This window comes from Pipistrellus kuhlii, unplaced genomic scaffold, assembly GCF_014108245.1.
Source record: "Pipistrellus kuhlii isolate mPipKuh1 unplaced genomic scaffold, mPipKuh1.p scaffold_m20_p_11, whole genome shotgun sequence".
NCBI classification, from domain to species: Eukaryota; Metazoa; Chordata; class Mammalia; order Chiroptera; family Vespertilionidae; genus Pipistrellus; species Pipistrellus kuhlii.
In genome coordinates this window covers 20,681,093-20,707,251 of record NW_023425416.1, presented here as the reverse complement: position 1 = coordinate 20,707,251, position 26,159 = coordinate 20,681,093, and the positions used below count along the sequence as shown (strand labels likewise).

General features: G+C 52.9%; 1 protein-coding gene across 2 annotated transcripts in view; it reads right to left on the bottom strand.

The window, feature by feature from the left end:
• Nucleotides 1-26,159, bottom strand: part of SLC6A1 (solute carrier family 6 member 1) — a 44,017-nt gene that overhangs the window by 13,160 nt on the left and 4,698 nt on the right. Inside the window, exons 2-7 of one of the 2 annotated variants that reach the window (XM_036431127.2) lie at nt 6,686-6,745; nt 4,833-5,165; nt 4,130-4,261; nt 3,470-3,570; nt 2,598-2,707; nt 896-1,028 (exon numbers count right to left, since the gene is read on the bottom strand). In XM_036431127.2, the coding sequence (XP_036287020.1) occupies nt 896-1,028; nt 2,598-2,707; nt 3,470-3,570; nt 4,130-4,261; nt 4,833-5,073 (717 nt within the window). In that variant the 5' untranslated portion in view covers nt 5,074-5,165; nt 6,686-6,745. Of the gene's footprint in view, nt 1-895; nt 1,029-2,597; nt 2,708-3,469; nt 3,571-4,129; nt 4,262-4,832; nt 5,179-6,685; nt 6,746-26,159 lie in introns of both variants that reach the window. The other variant, XM_036431126.2, reaches the window with a different exon arrangement.

Here is a 26,159-nt window from a genome sequence, read left to right as displayed (position 1 = left end):
GTGTGGAATTCACGGAGCTTCTGTTTTGCTCATTCAGCTTCTTAGGCAGCCTGAACCTCCCTGTCTCCAGGCTTAGTCAGTTCACATCCTCTCTCTCCCTCACTTACTTCATGACCTCAACAGCACACTTGCCCTGAGTCCTTTAGGCCAACATCAGTGAGCTTCTGTCCCCAGACTCACGGAGTGGGGCTTAAGATGTAGGTTTGAGGCCAGTCTTCCTCCCTCCAGTTGGATAGGCAAGCTCCCCACCCATGTCCTCAGGTTGCACAACCCAACTTGGCCGGCCTCTGTCCTTGCCAGTAATAAAAACAAAAACAATGACTCCTGCTGTCTGCCAGGGTCAGAATGAAAACCGTGGGCTCATTTCATTTGCATAACAAACCAACAGATAAGCATAGAATTAGTCTCGTTTTTTTTTTTTTTTAGAGGAAGAAACTAAGTTTCAGAGAGGTGAAGTGACTTGCCCAAGGGCACAGGGCCAAGTCCGTGGCCAAGTTGGAGTCGGAACTCAGGTCTATTTGAACACAAGGCCTGAGTCTTCAACGATCCATCAACCCATCTCTGTTGCTCTTCAGAGCTGGGATGTGGAGTGGTCACCCTGGACCTGCCACACCTCGGACAAGGCTGGGGACAGAGTAGGCGCCCAGGGACGTTTTAATGGAAACGAGCAACATTTCCCCTCTGCTTTGCAGTGGCTCTGCCAGGCCCAGGCTAATCACAAGAGAAGTAATGTGAGCCCGGCACCCTGTGAAGGGCCTGATCTGCATTATTTCCTTTGACCCTTACACCTCCCCAAAGGAAAGAAAACCACCGAGGCACAGCGCGATGAAGGGACCTGCCAGCCCCGGTTGGAGATCCCTGCATCCCTCTAGTTCCCACCGTGCACCTCTCTTACCTTCCCAGTCCAGCCAACACCCTTCCAGATACAGAAATACACGAGGATCCAGGCGATGGCCAGGGTGATGGCCAGAGGCCAGCGGATCTGGCCCGGCTTATCCAGCCCGTCCGTCATCTGATGCATGTTACGCCTGGTGGAACAGGAGGGAGGCGAAAGTCACGGGGGCTGGACGGACCCGGGAGCTGGGCAGGTGTGTGCACACAGGTGATACCTTCCCCTGAGACTGTGATGACATCTGTGCTCCCTGAGATCGAAGAGCTGGGTGGGGACGGTGGGGCCCATTATACCAATCGATAGAAAGTGCAGACCTGCCAGTGCCTTAATTCAGCCCCCGCTGTTGCTCACCTCGATGGCTGCAGGTCTCCTTACAAGATCCCCTCCTCCACTTCCTCTCTGTCCCCACTGCCATCCCCAGAGAGCCTTCTAATCGCAAAGTCTGGTCCTGTCACTCCTCCGCTTGAAGTTCTGAATGAAGAGCTTTTACTGTTCTCAGAAGGAAGCCCAGCTCTCCGGGTGGCTCTTGCAAGCTATGGTGAGCTGGCCCCTGCTTCTCCCTAGTCCTGGCTCTCACCACGGACCCCACAAGCTCACTCAGACTGGACTACTTGTCACCCCCTCACTCTAGCGTGCTTGCTCTCACCTGCCTCTGACATCTGTCTCCCTGGCCCTGCTTTCCATCCTTGGACACCATTCCTCCTTGGGGCCCCACAGCCTTCCGTGTCCCTCCTCTTGGTGCTGGTCACTTGGTGTTCCACTGCCCGTTTACTTCTCCACATCTCTAACCAGACTGGCACACAGTAGGTGCTCAGGAAATGTTTACTGAATAAATGATTGAATGAGAAGCCTGGACATGGGGAGACAACTGTATGTGGGAGATGCCTGAAAGCAGGACCAGCCAGAGCAGAACCCGATATCTATTCGTAAGGAGACAGCCTAGCCAAGCACGTTTCATGTGTTCTGACACCTCCAGAGACGGCTCCTCTGGGCAGCTTATCCAAATGGCAGAGGAAACCCCATCCAGCTGCCCAGCACAGATGCTGCCTTCATGCCAAAGAGATTAGGGTCTCAGGACCACAATTTGGAAAAAATGCTCCTGATTTGCATCTTCTATGATGAAACCATCAGCATGGCCTTCATTATGGACAGTGTGTGTGTGTGTCTGCATATGCACACGTGTGTGTGTGTGTGTGTGTGTGTGTGTGTATGTGTCTTTATTCTAAGTGACTCAGGACTGGTTTACAGAATGAATTGGGACTTTACTGGCCTCTCTGGTGATTCTTCTCGGCCTAGGATGTTATTCCTTTCCGTTGGCCACTGCCTACCCTTCTCCACCCTGCTCTTGCCCCAGAGGCTGAAAGCTATGGCTCTATTGCCAGCTCCCTCGGCTTCTGGCTTCTTCTGGGTTTGACCAACAGCAGGAGCTCAGAGCCGGGGGAGGAGAGCGATGCCGGGATGTGTTCTCCCTGCTCCCTGCGGCTCTGTCTGCAGCTGGGTTTCTCTAGCGTGGATCTAGTGGCTCTCCCCAGGTTCAGCTCTTTCTGGGGGAGAGAGGGGTTTCACCCTCCCCTGGGGCTCCCTCAGCCCTGCCTGCATCTCCACAAACAGTCCTTCACCGACCTCCTCCATCAGCCTTCTGAGGTGCCTCTGGACCCGCTGGCCCCGGCCGACAGGCCACCCACCGCGAACAGCCCTCACTCACTCCCAGAACTCCATCACGGCGCTGGTCATGTTTGTGGTATTGGCGATGCTGTAGTTGGAGAAGCAGCGTTCTGTGTTCCAGTGGTTGTCACAGTGTTTCCACGGCAGTGTCTGCAGAGGCACAGTGACACAGACAAACCCTGCTGAGCCACAGGCCTTGGCAACCGTGATCCCAGCACACCCTGTCCATCCTTAGGCCCCCGAGCCTCCTCACAGCCGTTTTCTCACCTCCCCTTCCCAGCAGCTCCCGAGTGTGAGTCCTGCCGTGAGCCCCGCTTTAGAGATCAGAGAGGGGCAGCCACTTGCTCAGGACCACACAGCACCTACATGTCACTGCCGATGTCTGAACCTCACGCTTTTCACTCAGAAAATGAGTTTTCCAAACCGCACCATACGGTTTTGCGTGTCCATCCGGGACCACTCCCAAGCTATGCGACTCTGAGCCGGTGCACACCGATACTGACAGTGATTACTTACGGTGCTTACCAGGCACAGACCTAAGCACTGCACACACGCTTACTCCAAAATTCTCACAACTACAGGAGAGCCCTGAGGCTCAGAGAGGTTCAGCCTCATGCCCAAAGTTGCACAGCGGGAATATAGGAGGGTCAGGGTTTAAACCTGAGCTCGTAGAAAATGGGCTAACAATACCCACCTTAGAGGGGGTGCCATGAGGGTTAGATGTTACCCCACAAAGGGCCTGGCCCCGAACAGGGGTTCAGGTCATGGGGCTATACTTGTGGGGAGACAAGGGCTGCTGAAGACCACCTCACCCCCTGCCGCTGGAGGGATGGCTCTGTCAGCAGGACTGTGGTCCTAGCGGTTGGACTCTGGGCCTGGCTCTGGCTGCAGGAGCCGGCGGAGGGCACTCACCGTGGTGAAGGAGTTGTACAGGTAGTAGATAGCCCAGGAGATGATGACGATGTAGTAGATGTTCAGCCAGAAGGACAGCACGGCCGCGGCGAGGCCCACTCCTGGGAGAGAACACACCCTTGTGAGACCCGTTCAATAACCACGACGGCCCCAGGGCACGTCACTGACATCATTTCCCACGACAGCTACAACCTCACTTGGCCTCGGAGAGAGGCAGGGACTTGGCTAAGGTCACATGCATCTGGCAAGTGAGGGAGCCAGGCCTGGTGTCTGGGGCCCCCCACACACAGACTGGCTGAAGGAGGGGTCTGGGGCCCGGCCTGAGGGAAAGCATGATCCTCCACGTGCTCACCTGAGTGTCTGTCAGCACGGAGCCAGGGAACCAAGAAAGTTGCACCCAGCTCCTGCCAGGGAAATGGGCTCCCAGAACAGGGCGGACAGATGTGAATGCGGGGGCCTCCAAACAGGGTCCTCCTCTCTACCGTCCTAGGTTTGGGCCAGCGTGGTCACCTGGCCCCCTAACGGCTCCACCCTGCACGGACGTGGCTGAGCGGCTCCCTCTGTCCAGAGGGGACAAGCCTATGGGGAAGGCCCTGGCTTGGCCACCATCCCGCGGGCATGATCATCGCCACGACCCACGGCCCCACTCCGCAGACTTACCTTTGAACATGGGGGCCAGCTTCCACACCCCCAGGCCCCCGATGGACGTGTACTGGCCCAGGGAGCACTCCAGCAGGAAGAGGGGGACCCCCGCAAAGATGAGCGTCAGGAAGTAGGGGATCAGGAAGGCCCCTGCGGGGTCGAGAAGAGAGAGGCTCGCGGCCTACGGCTTTGGAGAAGCCCCGGGGCAGAGAGGCCATCCCATGGGGCCTTCCGGGCTGGCTCTCTGCCTCAAAAGCAGCTCCCCCTGCCCAAGGACCTCCCTGCTCAAAACACATCACACGCACTTGGCCAACGAAGAGGTGAGCTTTCAGATCATTGGCAGAGGGCATCACTCTCTCAGAAGCCTTTGGTAAAAGGACAAGAAACAGGAAGTGGGGCCTGACACACTCTGTAGGGTAGGGATGTCGAACTCAATCAGAGAAGGGGCCAACATCTAAAAATCCAGCCTACATCGCGGGCCGAATGGTTTACTGAACAGTCATAAACTGTCATTGTGATGGAAACGCAGCGGAGTGCAGTGATGACAGCGCGGTGCGGGCCACATTGCAAGGCCTGGCGGGGCGGATTTGGCCCGCGGGCCTTGTGTTTGACACATGTGCTGTAGGGGACCCCTTGCACTGAGGCCGCCCCAGGAAAGGTCTGTGGGGGACATTCCTGTGGGGTCCAGGCCCAGCGGGGAGGCGGCCAGGCCAGCACCTACCGCCGCCATTCTTCCCGCAGAGATAGGGGAACCTCCAGACGTTGCCCAGGCCGATGGCGTAGCCCACGCAGGACATGAGGAAGTCGAAGCGGCCCTTCCATGTGTCCCTGTCCGGAAGGTCCGCTGCTGCCTTCTTCTGCACTTTGACCACCAGGGTTTTGGGCTTGTCGCCGTCCACGGGAGCCTCGCTGACCTCCGTGGAGATCTGTCCATCCGCCACCTTGCTGCCCTCCGTCGCCATGTCTCGGAGTCTGGACGCAGGGGTCCTGGCAGAGGGACGTGCGGTGTCGGCCCCGGTCCACGTGGACAGCAGTTTTGCGGTTCAAGGTCAACCTGGAACAGGAGGCTGGCGGTGACAGGCCGTGAAGCGGGGCAGGATGATGGGACTGCCCCCAAATAACAAAAGCAAAACAACTCACAGAGGAACCCGGGCGCTAAGAATGCGCTGCTACAAACCCTGTTCCTTCCACCGGGCTCTGCGCCCAGAGGAAGGGGGTTGGGGTGACATTGGTTTCCAAAGACAACTTGTGTGGGTGTGGTCTGCTGTCGCCTGGACTAGCGTCAGCTCTGGTCATCTGTGTCTGTCACGTGCCCTCTGTTATGTGTCATGCTCAGAGAAAGCCAAGGCTGCCAAACTGCCAAAGGGAAACACTAAATGCTCCTCCTCTTTGCCTCCCTGGACGCCATCGGATTTCCATTTCCTGATGCTGTGACAGCCGTAGCCGGGTAAGCAATGGCGGGTCTGAATGTGGAGCTGAGCAGGGAGGTGTCCTGGCTGCAGGTGGTAGGTGAATGTGGTTATATGCACACAAACGCTGGTCATGATCAAAGCCCTCTTAACCACTTTCAAGCTGTGTGACTTCGAGTAAACGTCTTAACCTCTCTGGGCCCCATCCTCCCTTTCCTGTAAACTGAGGATGATAATACCCTGTTTCCCCGAAAATAAGACAGTGTCTTATATTAATTTTTTTCTCCCAAAGTTGCGCTAGGTCTTATTTTCAGGGGGTGTCTTATCTTTCCATGCGCTAGATCTTATTTTCGGAGGATGTCTTATTTTCGGGGAAACACGATAGTACGTCCCTCATCGGGTTGTCGTTCTTCATTTATTTATGGAGACACACGGTGCCTGGGAAACAATGAGGACTTGTGGCTATTTCACCAGCAGTTCCCAAGCCTGGCTGTGTTCCCAAGTCATTTGGAAAGCTCTATAAAGACACATTCTCAGCTCCCACCAAAGATAAGCTCCAAATCTATACTTCTAACAAATTCCTTAAAGGAGATTCATATACATATACATATACATATATATTGATTTCAGAGAGGAAGAGAGAGGGAGAGACAGAAACATCAACGATGAGAGAATCATTGATTGACTGCCTTCTGCATGCCCCCCACTGGGGATCACCCGGAAACCAGGCATGTGCACTGACTGGTCCTGTGACCTCCTGGTTCATAGGTTGACGCTCAACCAGTGAGCCAGGCTGGCTGAGCAGGAGATTCTTATGCCGGGAGCCCAGCCCCAGCCCTCAGGTGAGGAAGGACCGCTGGCTAGTTCCGCTGGGACCCTCGGTCATTTCCAGACATCTTACCTACTCTGAACCCCTCACCTCTAGTTCCCGAGAAAGTGAGCAGTGGGCAGTGTGTGACACTGGATTCAGCCCAGTCTTGGGTTTAAATCTCCCTTATCAGCGGAATGGCGCTACGTTGCTCTAGGCTCAGTTTCCCCATCTATAAAATGGGGGTAATGCTATCTCCCTTGTAGAATTGTGGAAAAAATGAGCTTTCATGGCTTGTAAGAGTACTTTTCACTTGACTGGTCTGAAAAGGGTTCTGGTTTTGGTAGCTGATGTTACCTGATTTTCTGTGGCAGGTCAGCTCCGGAGCAGCTCCCTCTGCACCTCCGGGGACAGAGCCTGCAGAGCAGAAGAGAGGAGGGGCCGTGACTGACAGCCGACACTGATGAGCAGCCCTGGGCAGAGCGCGGCAGGGGTGCAAGGAGCCTGCTAGTGGCTGTGCTGTGTGTGAGCCCCTTGGAGCCACCAGCTGGGGTGATCTCAGCGAGTCCATGCAGCATGGCTGGCCCATGAGGCCCTGGGAACATGCAGGAGTAGGGCCTGCTGCCCGCGGCCAGCTGTGAGAGTGGGCATGAGGGCACTGTGAGGAAGGTGTTCCATAATTTTATCAGAAACAAAAGATAAACCACGGAGGGCTGCAGCCTCTCAGGGTTCCGCTGGGAGCCAATGAATGCAGCTGGCAATTTTCTCCACCCTCCCTCCGCCTTTGCAGTGGGATGTTGTGGCGAACCCCATGCTGCTGAAAACCATGTGTAACACGAGAGAGAGCCCCTTGCTTTGAGGAATAAAAACCAAGTTTGAAACCAATTACTGAGTATGTATGTATGTTCCTATTTTTACCTCCCCTCCAAATGTGTTCGTTAAAAACACAATCACAAAATAAACAACACTAAAAGATTTACCCTAATATGTTCCCAGTGATTAGTTTATAAGTGGTGTTTGCTTTCCTTTTTTTTTTTTTTTTTTTCTTCAGGCTTCTGAATTTCTAGAATTATTTTTAAAATTCTACAAAAATTTACAAATAGCCCTGGGCAGCTTGGCTCAGCGGTTGGAGCGTCAACCTGGGTACCAAAGGGTCATGGGTTCGAGTCCTGGTCAAGCACACATACCTGGGTTTCAGGTTAAACCCCCAGGCCCAGTTGAGAGGTGTGCAAGAGCAACCAGTCCATGTTTCTATCATATTGATATCTCTCTCTCTCCTCCCCCACCCTCCCTCCATTCCACTCTCTCTGAAAAAGCAATGGAAAAAATACCCCCCCCCCCAGAGAGTTGGTCTGAGGATTAACTAAATAAATAAATGTTTACAAATAAAATAAATTTCTATGAAAAAAGTTTTAAATTAATAAAAGCACACAGAATAAATTTATGGAACCCTAAGCGCAAAGAGGAACACATGAAGCACCGGTCTGCGGACTCTCAGATGCAGGAGCCATAGCAATGGCTGGCACGTGCCCCAGTGGCCTCCCCCCTCGCTCTGCCCTGCTGGGGTCCCAGGTTTGCTGGGCACTCGCCTCCGGCCCCTGGCATGCACTCCCCATTACCAAACGCCAGTTTCTTCCTAGAGTTCGTGGAGAACCAGACCACCTTCAGACCATCTGAGCTCGACCGCCAACACTGCTTCTTGTTCTCATGGATGACCCACAGTTTGTCTCGATGCCCATCTAGGTCCTGGCCTGGGCATGGCACCGTCAGAAGGAACCCCAGACTCAGGCAGGGTGACCGCCTGATGTCCGGAGAGGCAGGAGGCGGGCGAGTCTGTGGTCTACCACAGAGCCTTGGGACATTCGGGGGAGAGAGCAGCCTCAGGAAAGTGGGGTGAACCTTCAACTCTGAAAACAGGGATATTCTTAACTGGCCCCAGGATCTACCCTGGTGCGCTCCAGCCGCCGTGTTTAAAATGATCCCTTCACCTTGGACCAGGGCTGGTCACCTGACCCCGGCTGGCCAATCAAAGCTCCTTCCCTGGGACTTTGGCATGGGGTGGAGAAAGGCCAGTCTCTCCAGGGCTCATTATCACTGAGGCAGCCCTCTTCTGACCACCTTGTACTCAGAGTAGCAGAGACCGTTGGTCTGAGGAGGAAAGAAAGCAGAGATCAAGGCTGGAGAGGGAATCTTAAAGGCTAGTGGTTCCAGGCTGTGGTACTGCTCCTGGAGTTTACAAAGCAATCCCACAGTCATAAAATAGACCCCCTTCCCCCATTTCTTATTACACTAGAGGCCCAGTGCCTGGATTCACGCACCAGTGGGGTTCCTCAGTCTGCGGGGATCGGGCCAAAACTGGCTCTCCAACATCCTCCAAGGAGTACTGGATTGCAAGACTCATCCCAGAATCAGGCTCTCTCCTCTCTGGTTCTGGGCGCACCCAAAAACCATGGCTGCCAAGTGACTGCAGCTCAGCAGCTCCTGAGTTGAGTGACTGCCCCCTGCTGGTCAGTGTGCATTACAGTTACTGGCCAGTTGGCCGTCATCCGGTAGGCTGGTCACTTAGGCTTTTATATATATATGGATTTGGTTCAGGGGATTTCTGTTACAATCCCAAATCTCTGTCTACTACCTCTCACCACTTGACCAAGTTCTCAGGAATGCCTATGGGCTGTGGAAACAACTTCTGGACTAAATATTGGATTTACTTGTTGTTATCATGGAGACTCAAACCAAACCCCAACATTTACTGGATCACCTGACACCATTCAGGGGGGAGAAAGAGAGACACAGAGACAGAGAGGAGGGGAGAGAAGGTGAGCCAGGTGAGCTCTGATTCACCCCCTGCAAGCAGGCAAAACAGCAGGACATGTTTAAGAGGGGTGAAACATAGTGTGTATGTCCTTTGAAGAAACCATTCGATATGAACTCAAAGGAAGGGGCGGGGGGAGGCGGAGGGAGGAGAGTTCAGTCCATCAGGAAGTTTATACCAACGTCTTCTCCATGAGCAGAGCACCTCCTGGCGAGATCAGAGGTGGAGGCTGCTATGAAGAGCTCACCATGAGGAAGTCATACGTACAACCTCCAGAATATGGAAAAGTGTATTCAAATCTAGCCAAATGCCTACGATGCCCTATGAAGAGCCACATAAGCGTCTGTGGGGTTTTCCTTTTAGAACGAGTGCAATACACGAAGAAGATAAAAGTCATAAAGCCACAAATGAATATAATTGATGCTTCTTTGAGGATTCAGATTGAGAAGACCCTTTGACTTGCACGGCAGCGAGACTACCCCACTGCTACCAAACCTCAGCTCTAACACCACACTTACTAGCGATGGGTGAGTACTTCCCCAGCTCACTCCTCGTCTGCAAAGTGTGTGTGTGTGTGGGGGGGGGGGATAATAGCAACACTTCTCTCCTAGGTTCATGATGAAGACTAAATGAGAGCATGCATATAAAGCATGTGAAAGAATGCCTGGCTCAGAGTGAGCTATTACGAATCTCCATTATCATCATTGTCATTGTTACCATCTATGAATGGATTGTGATCTTAATCTGGTATTCACAGCTTCCTGGAAGCTACGATAGTGATAGTAATGATGATGATGATGATGATAGCTAACATATACTGAGGCTTCATTATTCAGGCCCTTCAGCATCTTTCAGCATTTTCAAAAGCCAGCCAGAAACCATATTTTTCGTTGCCGTGGGGAATACTCGCTAATAAAAATGCCAAGTCCTTTGCTTTGGCTCTCTTGATACCAATTTGAGGTAGTCTAGCTGTTCACTTTGGGCCAGTCAGAAGCTGGGAGTGGTACATTTGTATGTTCGGTTAAAATAATGAAAAAGAATTATTTTTTAATAAATAAAGTCTGGTAAGGAGGGGAGGGGGGGAACCATGCAAACATCTAGTAGATGTTTGGACAAGGCTAAAGGACAAGGCTAAAGGGACCCCTGCTGGTGAACAAGCCTGGGACCCAGTGCTGACATAAAGCCGTCCCAGGAGCTGCTTTGCTCACGCACTCTGGGGGAATGGCGGGGATTTTAATTCCTGACACCGGCTGGTTACCCTGTCCCTCCCCTCATGAAAAACAGCACGCGGAGAGCACAGGCACGTGCAAATGCACAGCAAGGGAACCTGGCTGTCTTTCTAGAAAATTAATGACCTTGGAAGCAGAACTAACCTTTACCACTGTGACCTCCCCTTTCCTGAAACAGGCTCCTGAGCTTCGCGGGTGTCAGGATGGCCTGTGGGTCTGTGCGTTGAGACCAGGGGCCTCCCCGCTCCTGAGCGCCAGGCTGGCCGAGTGGGCAGGAGAAATGCCTCTCACCAGCTCACAACGTAGGGGGCATTCTTTCAAAGCCACCTTCCAGCGTCTTCCAGTTCTCCCTCATCAGGTGAACAAGAACCTAGTTTCACAATCCTCCAAGCTCCTTCCCTCATTGACTGACTTCCACTGAAGCCATGTTCAAAAGGGCTCTGCTAATGTGAGACCACAAGCAACCAGTCCTCTGTATGCTCCTCGTTCACACCTTGGTTTATACAAATATTTACTGAGTGTGTGCTATGTGCTGGAATGGCAATGGAACAATTTTTTCAGGCATTTTGTACACTGAACCGCACCCTGGTCCCTGGAGTTTGAATCAGTGAACTAACGGGGGCCAGTAGAAAGACTCAGTTTTGTAAATACTTTCTGAGGGCCTCAGGTGTACACGGAGCTGAGCCGGACAGTCAAGTTGCAAGGATTAATACGATGAGGTCCCTAACCTTGACAAGGTCAAAGCCCGGAAAGAAAAATGTCTCTGCCTATAGCTAATCACAATCATAAATACTATGGGAATGTATGAATAAGGCACTGTAGGCCTAGAAGGAATGAGTTAATTCAACTGGAGAAGGTATCTCTCCCAGATGAGGGAACATTTGGGCTGGGTTTTAGAGGATGAGTAGGTATTTATCAGGCTCAAAACGAGGGAAGAGCATCCCAAATGGCGGGAAATGCTTGAATAAAAGTAGGAAGGTTTGAAGCTCGGAAGATCAATTTGTGAAGGACCTTGAAAGCTTAAGGAACTTATGGACTAATTTCAAGGATGGGACAGGGCTGATAATGTGATCAGATTTGTAAAGAAGACAACTCATTCAGGGGAACTTTGGGGAGGAGTTAAAAAAAAGAGCCTTGAGGGGGGGAGTTGGTAAAAGTGTTCCCATGATGCCCTGTCCATCCTCAATGTGCTCTCTGTGACCAAGTCCTAAAGCCATTGATAAAAATGGGCCAAACCAAACAGGAAGAACTTCCGCCAACCCCTGGGTAAGGAGACGCCTTGTAAGAAAAAGAAAACACATGGAGTTTGGAAGCTCTAGATCAGAAGTGGCAAATATGGGTCAAAATTCGCCCTTGGGCTTGTTTTCTTTGGCCTGAACTAGATTGTCTTTCAATTTGAATTAGGAGCCAGAAATCTGACTCCCTGAGATAAAGCATTTCAAACGAAGAGACAGCCAGTGCAAAGGCCCCAAGGCAGGAATAAGCTCGGCATGTCTGAGCAACAGCATGGAGGCCAGGGTGGCCACCGTCTAAGGCAGCAAGGAACGGAGCTAGTCAGAGGTGGGCAGGGGCCAGATCACATAAGGTCTCAGAGACCCTGGCAAGGGGTTCAGATTTTACTCTAAATGGGATGGGAGAGAGTGGAGGGTTTAAGCCGGGTGTGTGTGTGTGTGTGTGTGTGTGTGTGTGTGTGTGTTGCCGGGGATGTGTGATCTGAATTTGGCTTGTGAGTCTCACTCTGGCTGCCCAGAAGAGGCTGCAGAGAGGCAAGGGTGGGAGCAGGGAGGCTCACGAACAGGCCCAGAGCCCAGGCAAGAGATGCTGGTGACTGGAAAGTGGCTGAGGGCAGAACTGGTAAGGCATGGCACTGGGGATCTCTTTTGGAGGTGGGGCCTGCAGGTCTTGCTGGTGGATTGGCAGTCAACAGCCCAGCCCTGGGCCAGATGGCAGGCTGGGGGGAGGGGAGCATGTGGCAGCGAGTTGGACAATCTGCCTCTGTCCCATTGCTTCAGAGGGACAGGAGGCTGTGTGGGGTGGGGACTTAGGCAGAGGCCAAAAGGCCAAGGCCAGCGTCTCAGGGTGGCTATTGTCCAGGGCCAGGCCTGGGCCCAGAACCCGCGGAGCTAGTGGGGTGCCATGAAGAGCCAGGGAGGCAGGAGAGCAGTGGCCTGGGAAGTAGGGTTCCCCCCAACCCTCCCCCCCACCCCCCCGCCTCCTCCGCTCCCTCCCAGGACTCAGTGCACGTTCCTGCTTCGTTTTGCTCCTGTTCTGTTCTGTAATTATAGAAATTAACAGCGATTCGCTTCAGATTGCAATCATTCTACTCGTTTTTCTTTCTTTCTGAAGCTGCGGTTCAGGGGGAAAAAATTAATATTGGGTTTGGCTGCACTCCAAAAGGAAACAGAATGCGGTTTATTCTCTGCTTTAGGGGGAAATGCCAGGCTTAATCAATTGGAGAAGACGTTATCGAGCATCTGCTGTGCACCCAGACCGATGCCAGCTCCCATCATGGGCGAGGAGCCAGCCTTTATGGAGAACCTACTGGGGCTGGGCATTCCACAGGTTCTGTAACGTCCACTCCCCATTCCGTCTTTGTAAGCTGAGAGCAGAGTCACCCTTTCTGACAGATGAGGAAGTTGAGGTTTGCCAGCCTGGGCCTATTAAGTCTCAAATTGCTTAGTACTTCGGGGCCTTGTTACTCAACGTGTGGTTCTCGGAGGGGCAGTATTGGCATCACCAAGGAGCCTGCTGGAAAATGAAGAATTTCGCCCCCCCTCCCCTCCAGACCATGGCATCAGAAGTTGCATTTTAACCAGATGCCAGGGATTCCGGTGCACGTGGCGGCTGCAGAAGCTGCAGGGTAAGGACGACCCTGACTATTGGACAAAGCTTGACTCAGGGGCTAGACAGGTACCTTGCTTGAGTCTCCATTTCCTCATCTGTAAACAGGAACCCGTGTTCTTTCACAGGAATGCTGTGAAACTCTGAAGTGAGATGGTGCGTGGGAAGAATGCCCACTCTTCCTGAGGCACAGGAAGTGCTGTCAATAGCAGCTTAGAGTGTTACTCAAAGAAACCCCTCCCGCCCCCTCCCCCCCCCCCAAAAAAAATGGCCCCGGGAGTGCTTTATCCCAGAAAATGTTGTAAGAATGTGAGGACCAATTAACGGCGGACGATCAGGTGCAGGAGTTAGAGGGAGGTGGGGACGTGCAGGTGGATGGCAGGCGCTGCGGGCAGCCTTGGTCATGCGATGCTCCCAGGGTGAGGAACAGCTCCCTGGAAAAGGTGCTCTGATGGAGGAGGGGCAGCTGGACAGGGTCTCCAAGGCCTTGGGCCTCAGAGGATTGCGCCCAGTCTGATGGTAAGGAGTCCATCTTTGTCAGAGTGCAAGCTGCAAGCAAAATGGACAGGTGCAGGCCTAGATGGTAGGCTCTCTCTCATCCTTGGGCCCTCAACTGGAAGGAATTATGAGGCCTCCTGTCTAGCCCATGCCACCCCTGGACACCTGGTCTGCACTAGCAGTGTTCACATGGAGAAAAAGGCCCAGACAGGGCTGGGGTCAAGGTCACCCAGCACATAAGTGATACGATCCTTACAATTCTTCACCACCCCACCCCATCTCTTGGCCCATCAAGCTTACTCAAGAGATGAAGGAAAGCAGTTTCACATCTTGGCACAAACCCTTCAGCTGCCTCCAAATACCCGAGTTAATTTGCAGACCCGGATACATTCCTCAAAAGCATTGATTGAAGGCCTACTCTTCACAACATCCCAGGGTGACTTTCAAGCAAGTGACTTGTTTTCTCTAGTGTTTGTTTCCTCATCGGGAAATGGGGCCAATATGGACCCCTTCACACAGTGGGAGGACTGGATCTGAATTGTCTAGCACTGTGCCCAGCAAGTGCTAAATACAACAAAGCTAAAAAGGTTGGTCCTATTTTGCGATTGATGGCACTGAGGCTCAGAGAGGTCAGATGAGCTGCCCAAGGTCACACAGGATTTAACCCTGGTCCTCTGAGTCACGGTCCAGTGGTATCGGCTCACCCAGCGGGTGCCTCCCAGGCACTGGCCCGTGTGAAATTCTCTGAAGCCTTCAGATGTGGCCTGATGACCTGTCCTACCTGAGCCTGCCAGCTGGGCTCTGGAAGGGGAGAAATGTGACTACGTGGAGATGAGCTCACCTGGCATCACAGGCCTATGACAGCCGAGAAAACCGAGCCTCGCATCCTTCCCCTCTGCTTGCAGCCTCTGCACGCCTGGAAGTCTGGTTTTCCAGGCGCCTCCAAAACCAGAATGGAGGAGAAGGCTACAGGATACCCTACCTACACCAACAACCAGAGTGACACAAATTAGCTTTGTGACGGCTGAAAGCTTTCTGGAGCCATCCAAAGGTTAAACGAACTCCAGAGCCATCGTTCTTTCTTTGTGGCTGCGTACGAAACAAAAACTAAAACTAAACAAAACTCCCAACTTTTCATTAACAAAGAAAGGGAGAGCTCAGAGTGCAGGAAGGAAGTGAGCTGGACACTTACTATCGGGACCTTGAAACATCTTATGTGTATTAACTTGCTCTTACCCACCTCTACTTTACTTAGCGATGGACTAAGGCGCGGAAAGGGAAACGGACTTGCCAAAGGTCTCCCAGCTGGGAACCAGGAAGGTTAGACTTGAACCCAGGAGCGGGTCTCCTGTGCCCATGCTCGTACCCACTCTATTGTCTCCGGAGGGGGTGCGTGTGGAAGCCCCAAGCCCCATCTCTGGTACGTGCGCGAGTGGCTAATTTCCAGCAGGCAACTCCCTCCGAGACAAACCCCGCAGGGATAAGGTCTGGTGCTCTTTGTAAGAAGCCCGAGAGAGGCTGCTGGCACCAGACCCTCTGAGCTCTGGTTGCGGGAAAGGCCCATGGTCCTACTGGGCAAATCCTGCAAGTATCCTGGTGGCCAACGAGAGGTCACGTGGGATCCAGGCTGAGCAGCTCGCACCAGGCCCCCTGAGGCTGGGGGCTCTAGTTAGAGTCTCCCAGGAGGCAGCTGGCCCCACGGGGTGGCAATCCCCTCCGGGAGGCCCGGCTCTGCTCCAACTGCAAACGTTGCCTGCACTCACAGCAGCCCAGAGGCGTGGCCTTAGGACCCACCTGCAGGGAGAAGGCCTTCCCAGGGACTGATGGGAAAGGAGAAAGCGCAGGCACCGTTTGAATTCCTGGATCCATGCTTAAACTAGCTGTGTGACCTTTCCCTCTCTGTGCCTTGGTTTCCTCCCATGAGCAAGGAGGAGAGTTGGACTCTGACTTCTAGTGCTGTCTTCTGACTTCCAACCCCATGCTCATCTCATCCTGCTTGTCTCGCTCACACAATCAGTGGCTTGCAAACATCTGTTCAGGCTCTTAATTGTCTGCAATGTCTGACTGAGCACCTTGCTTTGTCATGGCAATTTTCAGTCCAATCCAATCCGCATCGACTGTGCACCTCCAGGGAGCCAGGGCCCACGCTGGGTGCAGGGGGATATGAGCTCTCAGGACGGCTGGGAGATGGGCCATGAAACCAACATCCACATGGTAAGTTCTGCAGCCTAAGAAGGAGGGATGGCACCCTGTCAAGGGGGCCTGGGTTTAGGCAAACATCACGAAGAGGATAGCATTTGGGGTGGTGGAAAGAAAACAGAAGAAAGACACCTACACTAATAGAAGAGTAAGATTCAAATTGACCATACCTTCACGATGCCCTCCAGCCAATCAGGAGTATGCAAATTAACCCAACAAAGATGGCGGGTTAATTTGCATAGTCAGGCACCAAGCAGCTGGGGGTGGGTGGGCATTCTGTACTGCCCCAGCTGCTCCAGGCCTCTGGGAAGCGTGGGAAGGTGGAAAGGCAGATTCGGGCTAGAGCAAAGGTGGTGCCAGCAGCCAGGGGAAGGGAAGCCCATTCTTGCTCGAATCTTCATGCATTGGCCTCTAGTATTTTTATAATCACAGCTACCGAAGCAGGACTGGAATCCTTGACTTAACTGCTTCTGGTCCATTCCAGGCAGAGAGAACAGGGCAAAATGCATCTTATAATTTGAGATGGTGAGGTGCCTGGCTTGGTTGGCTAGAATCTGGGGTGATTTAGAGATCATGGCTGGGGAGATAGCCAGTAGCAGTAAAAGGCTTTGAATGCAGGAAAGGGGGCAGGTGTTGTATCCTGTAATAGAACAATGATCATACGAGCCATTTATTAAGTGATTATTATGTGTAGTGCATCCATGGTTGATTGCATTTAACTCTCACAAAACTCCACTGCACAGATGTGGAAAATGGGGCTCAAGAAATAAAGCAATTTGCCCAGGTTCCAGGTCCAGGAGGTAGCAGCTTGATTCCAAAGCCCATGCTTCTACTGCCCCTTCCCCGATGTGAGTATTGGGGGAGCCGGGGGCCACTGGAACCTTGTAGGCGGGGAGATGTCCTTGGATGGTGATTTGGCAAGAGCCTGGCAACTGTGTGGGTAAGTGGGAGGGAGACGGAGCATAGTGCCTGAGCTGGGACCATGGTGGAGGCACTGGGGAAAGCCTGGTCACTCTATACAACTTGGCTTCTCTCCTTCCTCATAGCTAACTAATCCTTCTGTCCTGTCTCTCCACCTACACGGTCCCCTCTGTACAAATAGCCCCTGAGTCTTCAACTGCTTCTGCTTCCCCCAGCAGCTCAGTGCGCGACAGGAACATGCTCTCCTGAATTCCCCCTCTGGGCCAGCGACGTTGCTATTATGAGTCCTCAAGAAATGGCTGTCCCGGAGAAGGAGGCACCACCTCCGAAGCAGTGCTGGGCTGGCAAGTGTTGAACGGGGAGCTCTCACGAAGGCAAACAAAAGGCCGGATCTGGGGTGGCCGCTGACTTCTCTGGTGTGAATGGTCCCTCCACAGACCGGTTGCAGGGACCACCTCCAGGTCACAGGATTGTGAGAAGATACCCACACTCTGCGAGGGGGCTCCTGATTGCTTCCCGTGAGGAGAGCTCCAGATACCAGCTCCTGTGGGGGTGCAGCTGGAGGGAGGGGAGCAGAGCCCATGCATAGATGCGGACGAGCGAGGAGGGGTGGGAGAGAGTAAGGTGCGAGGGAGGAGGGGAAAAGAGTGTGAAGACAGCGAAGAGAGAGGAAGACAGTGGCGGTGACAGGGGAAAGGGCATGGAGGAACAAGGGTCCTCTGTGATCTCAGTGAACCTTTGGGAGACCCCCAGGAGGGAGGGAGTCTACACTCACCAATAAGAAGCCTGTGGCTGGAAGAGCCCAAGGTCACAAGCAGTTGAGGAGCTGAAACTGAAGCCCAGGCTGAAGGGTCTCCCCACTGACTTCCTTCAGTTGGTTCCTGAGGGACTTCAGTGGGGCCGCCCAGCAGTCTGGGCCTTCCAACGGGGGCCCGAGGCACTGAGAATCTTCCCTGAGTCCGGAGCAACAGGAGCCGTAGGTTCTCAGCCTCCGGGCCCTCACGGTCCTGTTCCCCGTTGCTTCCTTCTTCCCACCTTCCTTGGCCCGTGTGGGGAATTCCGGAGCGTTTCCATCCTAGGGGATGCCTCTGAAAAGGCCCTTGGCTCAACAGGCCAGCAAGGATTAATTCAGATCAGAAAACAACAATGACGCGATGACCGCCAGGCAATTTTTGCCTTTTTACAAAACACTTGTAAGAAAACCAGGGGGTTAAACAAGAGTTCTCTCTCGTTCAGGATATTGCAAGGCTCTGAAGGGCATTGGGATAAAAGGCCCATTAAGACCTCAGATGTGGGAAAAAGAAAACATGTAATGCTGCAGGGTCGGGCTGAACTAAACGGCGACCTCTAATAAATCACACACAGACACTCAGCCCCCGGGGAAAGCTGACTCCGTACCACCGATGGCACTTCCATGATGGCGGCCCTTCACTGCTCCACAGCTCCTCACCAAGCGTCCACACCCGGACTCCATTTCCTCCTCTCAGCAACTCTGCCGGCTTTATCCGCCCCATTCTAGAGGAGAACACCCCGAGGCCCCCAAAGATAAGCTGTCGGGACCTGGATCACACAACGTCACAGGAAGAACTACCAGGGATCTCAGACTAGTGGCCTTCGGGCCGCGTGGGTCCCGCATGTGTGTTTGGTTGAGTGGCATCAGCCTAGAATTTTAAAATTTGAATTTCCATCCTTTGTGGGTATGTGTTTTCCAATTTACTGCAAGTCCCACCAGGACTGTCATCCTGCCCCTGACCTCGTCACTCATTTCTCTGACCTGCCTGGCCCTCAGTGGCCATTGAGTTTGCAGTCTTAATACACACGGTGCAATCTAGTCACTCCGGAGCGCTCTCTACGTGGTAGAAGGACCGGGTTAATGTGGACCCTTCCCTAGGGGATACGCAAAAATCCTGCTGGGGGGAGATGTGTATAAAATCACACTGAGTATCATAATTTTATAGTTGGGCAACAACAAACCCTACTGTTATCTTTTTTTAAAAATATATTTTATTGATTTTTTACAGAGAGGAAGAGAGATAGAGAGTTAGAAACATCAATCAGCTGCCTCTTGCACGCCCTCACTGGGGATGTGCCCGCAACCAAAGTACATGCCCTTGCCCGGAATCGAACCAGGGACCTTTCAGTCCGCAGGCTGACGCTCTATCCATTGAGCCAAACCGGTTTCAGGCCTACTGTTATCTGAATGTAAACTCAGTTGGATTAAAATAAAATGTAGAGAGAACTGCATTGGGATCGTTTGTAAGAATAAAGAGGACGTGTATTTTCAGTCGATTAAGGGTCAGATTCCAGGGTCTCCATTATTTCCCAAAAGAGAAAGCTGATTTTCTTTTCAAAAGACTTGAATGGATGCTCACTTCAGCCAAAGCATCTGTTCTTGCTTCACTCGCTTAGCTTTCCAATGAAATCTAGTATGAATCCCTCCTTCTTTTAAAGGGAAACATCCCGCATAGCATGAATAAACTACCCAAGTGGGAGAATGGGACTTTTACTGAGCGAATATCCTTAAGTTCCATGCACAATAAACAAATTCAAGGGGTCTCTAGAGACTTATTGTCATGAGTCATGCCAGGGGCAGACAGAACAAGGCAGTGGCTAAAGGCACTGGCCTGAGGGAAAGAAAGCATGGTTTTGAGTCCTAACCCAGGTGCTGTGTGACTGAAGGCCGGTCACCAACCTCTCTGAGACAAGGTGATGATATCTACTGTAGGGGGGCCGTGAGGATTAAGTGGGAGAATGCGTAGTGGTTAGTAGAGGGCCTGGTACATCGTCAATGCTTGGGACCTGGCAGACATTATAAGTCACCTGATTAGGTCTAGTATTATTATTATTAATTTTTTTTATGGCTGTGGGAAAAAGTCCTGGCTAGAATGTCATCATTATCTTAACCTGTAAGGCAATCAACGCAAGGGAAAGGTGGGAGCTACTAGGAGATGCTGACCAAACCAAATTCTCAGAGCAAATTGTTCATTAAACGTAATTCCCAAAGTGGACATGTGTACTTATTCTGTAATTAGCACATCCATTCAAATCCTGGTTAAATATCAACTGTCTTCATTTGTCCCGGACCCCTCACCTGCATGCCTGCGCCGGATGGACCCATCAGAACCCGAGGTCTCGGGCTCATTGCTTCATTCGTAACCTGTCATCCAGCCCCAGGCTGGGCAGTGGACCGATGGCCCTCCCTCCCCAGGAATACAGGAACAGGCTGCTCTCTCTGGGCGCGGACTGGCCCAGACAGGTTTGTGGAAACAAGCAAAATGGTTGCTTTCCTCCAAGTAATCAGGACCCCAGCTCTCACTGCTGCTCTCACTGAAACAGCCAAATGCTTGAGCCCAGCACCCTCTTTCTGCTTCCAAAGTGGGATGGGGGTTGTTTGCCAGCTCCTAGGACCTCTGTGCCAGCATGCAAATGATGAACTTGGGGTTCCTCGGGGTGTTAACCCTATGCTCTCCAATCCCTGATTAGGAAAGTAAATATTTGTGCCATTTGCGCAGGAGAGAGAAATGAGGAGTGCGGGTGAGAGTGTTTATTTTCCAAAGGGTTTGCAGTGTGGAGCCGTTCAGATAACCAGCAGAGAAAACACAATCTCCCCCAGGTTGGTTTACACTTAGGCTTTTAGGACAGTGCATTTGTAGGGAGCTACACCAACCATATTTTCCAAATGCAAAATACGTGTGCATATTTTTGGTGATGGGGAGCTGTTCATTCTGATATTCACCAGCCTGGAATGAAGAGCCTGTTCCTTATCATTCTTGCACTCATTCTACCCATCTTTCAACCCCACAAATCAGAAGCAATGCATGGGCCGGACCCTTCTGCTAGCCTCTCCTCTCTCGGTAATAACAACAGCGACTCCTGATGGAGCTATGCCCCAAAGTGCTGCTGGGTGCTCTGCCTCCCTTACCTTAGTTGGTCTCACAACAACCAACTTAGTTGGTCTGTTATCATCTCTATTTGGCAGATGAGGACACGGAGGCTCAGAGAGGTGAAGTGACTTGCCCAGGGTCACACAGCGAGGGAGTGGGAGGAAAGGCTTTGACTTTGGCACCAAAGCTGAGGTGTGGCACTACCTGGCTATCCGGTTTCCCCATTCCTCCTGTGCTGGAATGGTTGCTCCTGGCCCATCAGGTCTCCACGAGCGCTCAGGCCTGGGTGCTCTTACCGCAAGGCTCAGAGCTGGCCCCCTCTGGGTCCTTACGCCACCCACCGCTCTCCCTGTCAGAGTCCCTTTCCAGCCTCTCCCTCCCAAACCCCAGGAAGTAGTTCGGGGTTTAAATCCCAGCTGCACCTTTGGCCTAGAGAAGAGAGTCAGTCCTCTACCCTGTGCCTTGGGGAGGGGGGGGAGGCACTTCACCTCCCTTTGTGCCTCCAGGAAGAAGTGAAGGTGATGGTCCCTTCCCGCCAAGGTCACGGGAAGGATGGAACTAGACAAAGCATGTTCCCTCACACCTGCCCCCAGCCCCACTCGCCCCGAGCGTCCTTTATGGGGGAATCTCAAATCCTAGACACGGTCCCTTCCGCTTTCTCGCTCGCTCCAGCGGCTCCCGAATCAGCATTCAACACACATCACTCTGCCTGTACAACGCCATTATCTCCCGAGGACACAGGCTCCGTTGCCACAGCAACCAGAGTCCTTCCACCAACTCTATTTAATAATTTCTCAACAGTGGAGCTGGGCTGGCTTGGAGCAGGGGAAGAGCACTGGGTTAGGGGTTAGAAGCCATGGATCATGGTACCTATGGGCCTCGGTTTACCCGTCTAAAATGCAGAGGTGTCTGAAATGGGTGGGTTTTGTGGCTTTCTCTGGTCAAGAAAAACCTGAGAAATAATAGCTTTTGAGGTCCAGGAAGTGTGTGTGTGAGGGGGGGGAGGGGGTGCGGAGGAGAGAATCAGAGCTACTGGAGAGGGGTAGTAGGTTTAGGGACATTTCAAGTCCTAAAGAAGAACCAGCAGCTGCCCTTGGTGGCCGCATGCTCTCCGCCTGCTGACTTGCCTCCATAGTGTCACTGTGCAGACACTATGCCACCTCTGGTGGCCCGCCATGCTCAGGGCCGCAGTTGGTTAGGAGACATGGTTTTTCTTGCAGTCTCCACAGCTCTCACTCTACCCAATTTGCAGGTGTGCAAACCGAGGCTCAGAAACGGTAAGGGGGTTGTCCATGGTCGCCTGGCCACCCAGAAAGGCCGGATTGGAGGTGCCCAGAGAGTCAGTCCCGTACCCTGTCCCTCTGCCCCATTCAGTCCACGGCGGATCTTGTTCTGGCTGCCACCTGGGTGGCCTCTGGCTCTCACCCAAGTACCCACTATGCGTCCTCTACTATGCTGGCCACTGGAGACACAGAAACACAGCATTCCCACTCGGAGGAGATGCACGGCTTTGACGGGGAGTAGCTCTTGGAAGCAGAAACACCGCCTGGTTTACCTGATTCACAGAAGGGCCGGGTACCCAGTACGAGCTCCAAGTTTTATTTGGTCCAGGTGTTTGCCCACATCTGTTCCTGAAGGTCACTGTCCCAGAGGTCTCCAAGAAAACCTCCCGGAGTAGCCATTTGTGTCTCCAGCTCCAAGGGGCCGCGGCAGACTGTGCTGGGAACAAGACTGACGTGAAGGCGGCTTTGTGACTCCTGTCTGGCTCAAGGTCAGGGAGGAGGTGGTTCTGCCTTGGCCCGGGTGATGGCACAGCTTATAGGCACAGCCACGGCCGCCCAGCAGTGCCATTTAACTCTTCGGGGCTGGCATTCTCACTTAACGCCAGTGACATAATTAACAGTGCCACATCTGCTCTGTCATTACCGGCATTCACTGCCATTGGAGAAAGGGCTCTTAGCGTCCCCAGTCATCAGGCCCAGGAGGCTATTATGGGGGAGATGGAAGAGGAGGTGGGGTGTGCGGCCTCCCTTCCTCGCCTGGGCACCGGGAGCAGCCCATCGTCCCATCCAGTCCCCACCTCTCGGCTTTAGGGACAGAGAACGCAAAGAGAAGGGAAGGACCCTGCCCACGGTCCCCAGCGGGCTGGAGGCCATCAGACTGGGGGCTGCTCTCCGCTTCCTTCTTGGGTCTGCAAGCCCAGGCCTTGGGGTCCCGCAGACCCGGATGTGTGTCCCAGCTCCGCCACATGAAACAATCTGATCTCAGTGGGCCTCAGTTTCTTTGCTGAGGATCCCGGGACACTGCTTGTGAAGTGCTCCACTCAGGTCCTGGCTGATGTGGCTCAGCTGGCTGGAGCATTACCCTGTGCACCAAAAGGTGGGAGGTTCGATTCCCCGGTCAGGGCGCATACTCGGGTTTCAAATTAGATCCTTAGTTGGGGTGCATGTGGGAGGCAACTCATCAGTGTCTCCCTCACACTGAGGTCTCTCTCTTTCTCTCTCCCCTTTTCACTTCCCCCTCCCTCCCTCTCCTTTCCCCCATCTCTCTCTGAAGTCAATGGAAGCATGTTCTTGGTGATTTTAAAATAAATAATAAAGTGCTCCGCTCAGTTTTTGGCTAACAATCAGAACTCTAAACGGGCTTGTACACATCTGATAATTTGGGGTCACCATGCTGAACCAGCCTGTTAAAGGTGAACATGTAAGACACGCATTTAAATTCCATCTTCACAGAATCCTCTCCAGTAAGCCTACTTCTTCCCCGTCCCCAAGCCCACCTCTGTTTGCTAATCATAGCGGGGTCCTTGATTTCAAGCTCCGGAAACATCTGACATGGGAGCAAAGGGGTTCAGGCTGCAGCATGGCTGACGCACAGGACGGAGCACAGACAGAGCCTGGGGAGCCAGTGGCCTTTGCTCAGTCTGCTGGGCCCCTGGGAGCTCTCGGTTCCACCTCCTGGCCTCAGGGTGGTCCTCTTGCTGATGGGGACGGGAGCACCAGTTCCCTGGCATCGTTCTCACCAACCTCAGGCAGCCAGGACTGGTGCCCAGGAGGCTCTCCATAGTTGGTGGCCAGGGCCAGGGTGGCCACACAGACACATCAAACCCTCGGGTGTCCCTGCCTCCCCCATCACCCCAGAAGTAAGCTCCTAGAATTTGTGATATTTCACAATCTTCAGCATGGACAGCAAGTCAAGGCCAACGGAAGGTGCAATCATTGCCGGGCTGAGTGGTTTCCATTCCATACTTCCTCCCTTCCCTACCACCTTGTCTGGGCAGGGCTCAGCACCACGCCGCCCATTCCTCTGGGGGTCCCAAATGTCTGAACACTTGCCCACACCTTCCTGGTTATCCAGGCCCTGAGATCCTTCTAGACCAGTGGTTGGCAAACTCATTAGTCAACAGAGCCAAAAATCAACAATTGGAATTTCTTTTGAGAGCCGAATTTCTTAAACTTGAATTTCTTCTAACGCCACTTCATCAAAATAGACTCGCCCAGGCCGTGGTATTTTGTGGAAGAGCCACACTCAAGGGGCCAAAGAGCCGCATGTGGGTAGCGAGCCGCAGTTTGCTGACCACAGTTCTAGACAAAATTGCGGGGTCCCTAGCGTTCATTTTCACGCAAACACACCTAGATAAGCATACATGTGCACTCACATGTGTGTCTGAGGAAGTCAATCCCTTCCTTGCCCCCCATGTCCTGCCATCACTGGGGGCTCCCTGACCAAATGCGTACACTTCAGACCCCAAACTCTGGGTGTGACCGGGGATGTGTCAGCCTCTGGCCAGAGCCCAGGTAAGATGCCATAGCTCTCGTCTCCTAAACCTCATGGCTGTGTCTCCCCACACTACTCTCCACCCTGCGCACTCTGTGCTCTGCCTCCTATAGATCTGGGCTTGTCTGGGCACCTTCTCAAGGGGGTACCTTCCCCAGGGGCTACCTGGTGAATCCGGACTTGCGTTTTGTAAAGGTGTTTCCTAACAGCTGGAAACCAGGTCTGTGGTAACAGTGTTCAGGGCTTCTTGAGTCTCCGTTTCCCCATCCACAAGATGGAGATAACGGTAATAATAATTTTGTTTTCACTTGGAGCTCCCAGGATCATTCCATGCTTCAATGGAGAAAGCACTCAATAGAATTCTACATAAATGTTAAGTGTGCATGTACTCAGGCAGTGTGCAAAGAGCCTTATTTGAGTCAAAGTCATTCTGATTTGAGCTTTATGGGAAAACTAACTTAAAAAAAATGTATATTTTTATTTGAGAGAAGATTCTGCTCTTGGATATTAAGTACCATATTTTCTTCCCCTAGAATACTTCACACAGGATTAAAAAAAAACACACACACACAAAAAAAACACACGACTACACAAGCTTCCCCCCTCCGCCCCCGGGGCACACTGATGTCCAGGAATCTATATATATAAAACCATAATATGCAAATAGACCAAACAGCAGAACAACCGAACAACCAGTCGCTATGACATGCTCTGACCACCAAGGGGCACGTGTGGAACATGGTGGGCATTGGCCATGGCGGGATGGTGGAGCAGGTGAGTGGGGGTGCCAGACCAAGGCAGAGTGCAGGTCGCTGTCATCAGGGCAAACCTCTGGTGATTATTGAAAATTCTGTTCCTGTGTGCCACAATCCCACCCGGTGCTCGCACCTGCTGCTGGCGCGGCCCCTCTCATATTCACTGTAGGCATGAAGCACTGCTCACAACAGCTGCCACCATCAGTGGGTGCTAGTGGCAGCTGCTAGCCCCAATCGCACCTCAGGCTTTTCCATCTTCCCCTGCTCCTAAGGAGCAATCAGGGCTGGCAGTCACTGCTCACACCCACTGCCAGTGCTGCCCCCACTGCCACTGTCGGGCCCACTCACACCCACTGCTGGCGCTGGTCCCAATAGCACCACTCCATCAGCGGGTGTGAGTGGGGCTGGCACTGTCAGCTCATGGGAGCAGTAGTGGCTAGAACGGGGCTGCCAGCCAACAGGGGATCAGGGGGCTGGTGGAAAGGGCTGGGTGGGGGCGAAGGATGAGCCGAGACCTGCTCCTGCTCCTGTGCCACCACAGCCTTGCGTCCCACAGTCCCTTTCAAGGTGCATGAATTTGTGCACTGGGCTCCTAGTGTGTGTGTGTGTGTGTGTGTGTGTGTGTGTGTGTATTAGTAAAAGGCAACTGTCCAACCATCCGATCATCTGGTAGGCATGACGAGCATTGAGCACCAGGGGGCAGACACTCAACGCAGGAGTTGCTGAGCTGTGGTGACTTGGCAGCAGCAGTTCTTGGGTGACACACCCCAGAACCAGAGAGAAGGGAGTGCGATTCCACCTTCAGCAGGGTGTGGGTTATGTTGTTGCTGGGACATGGTAGGCTCTAAATCTGGTTTATTGCTGAGCTGTGGTGACCACAGATGTCCTCTGAGTCCCAGCGCTGCCCCTGGGACT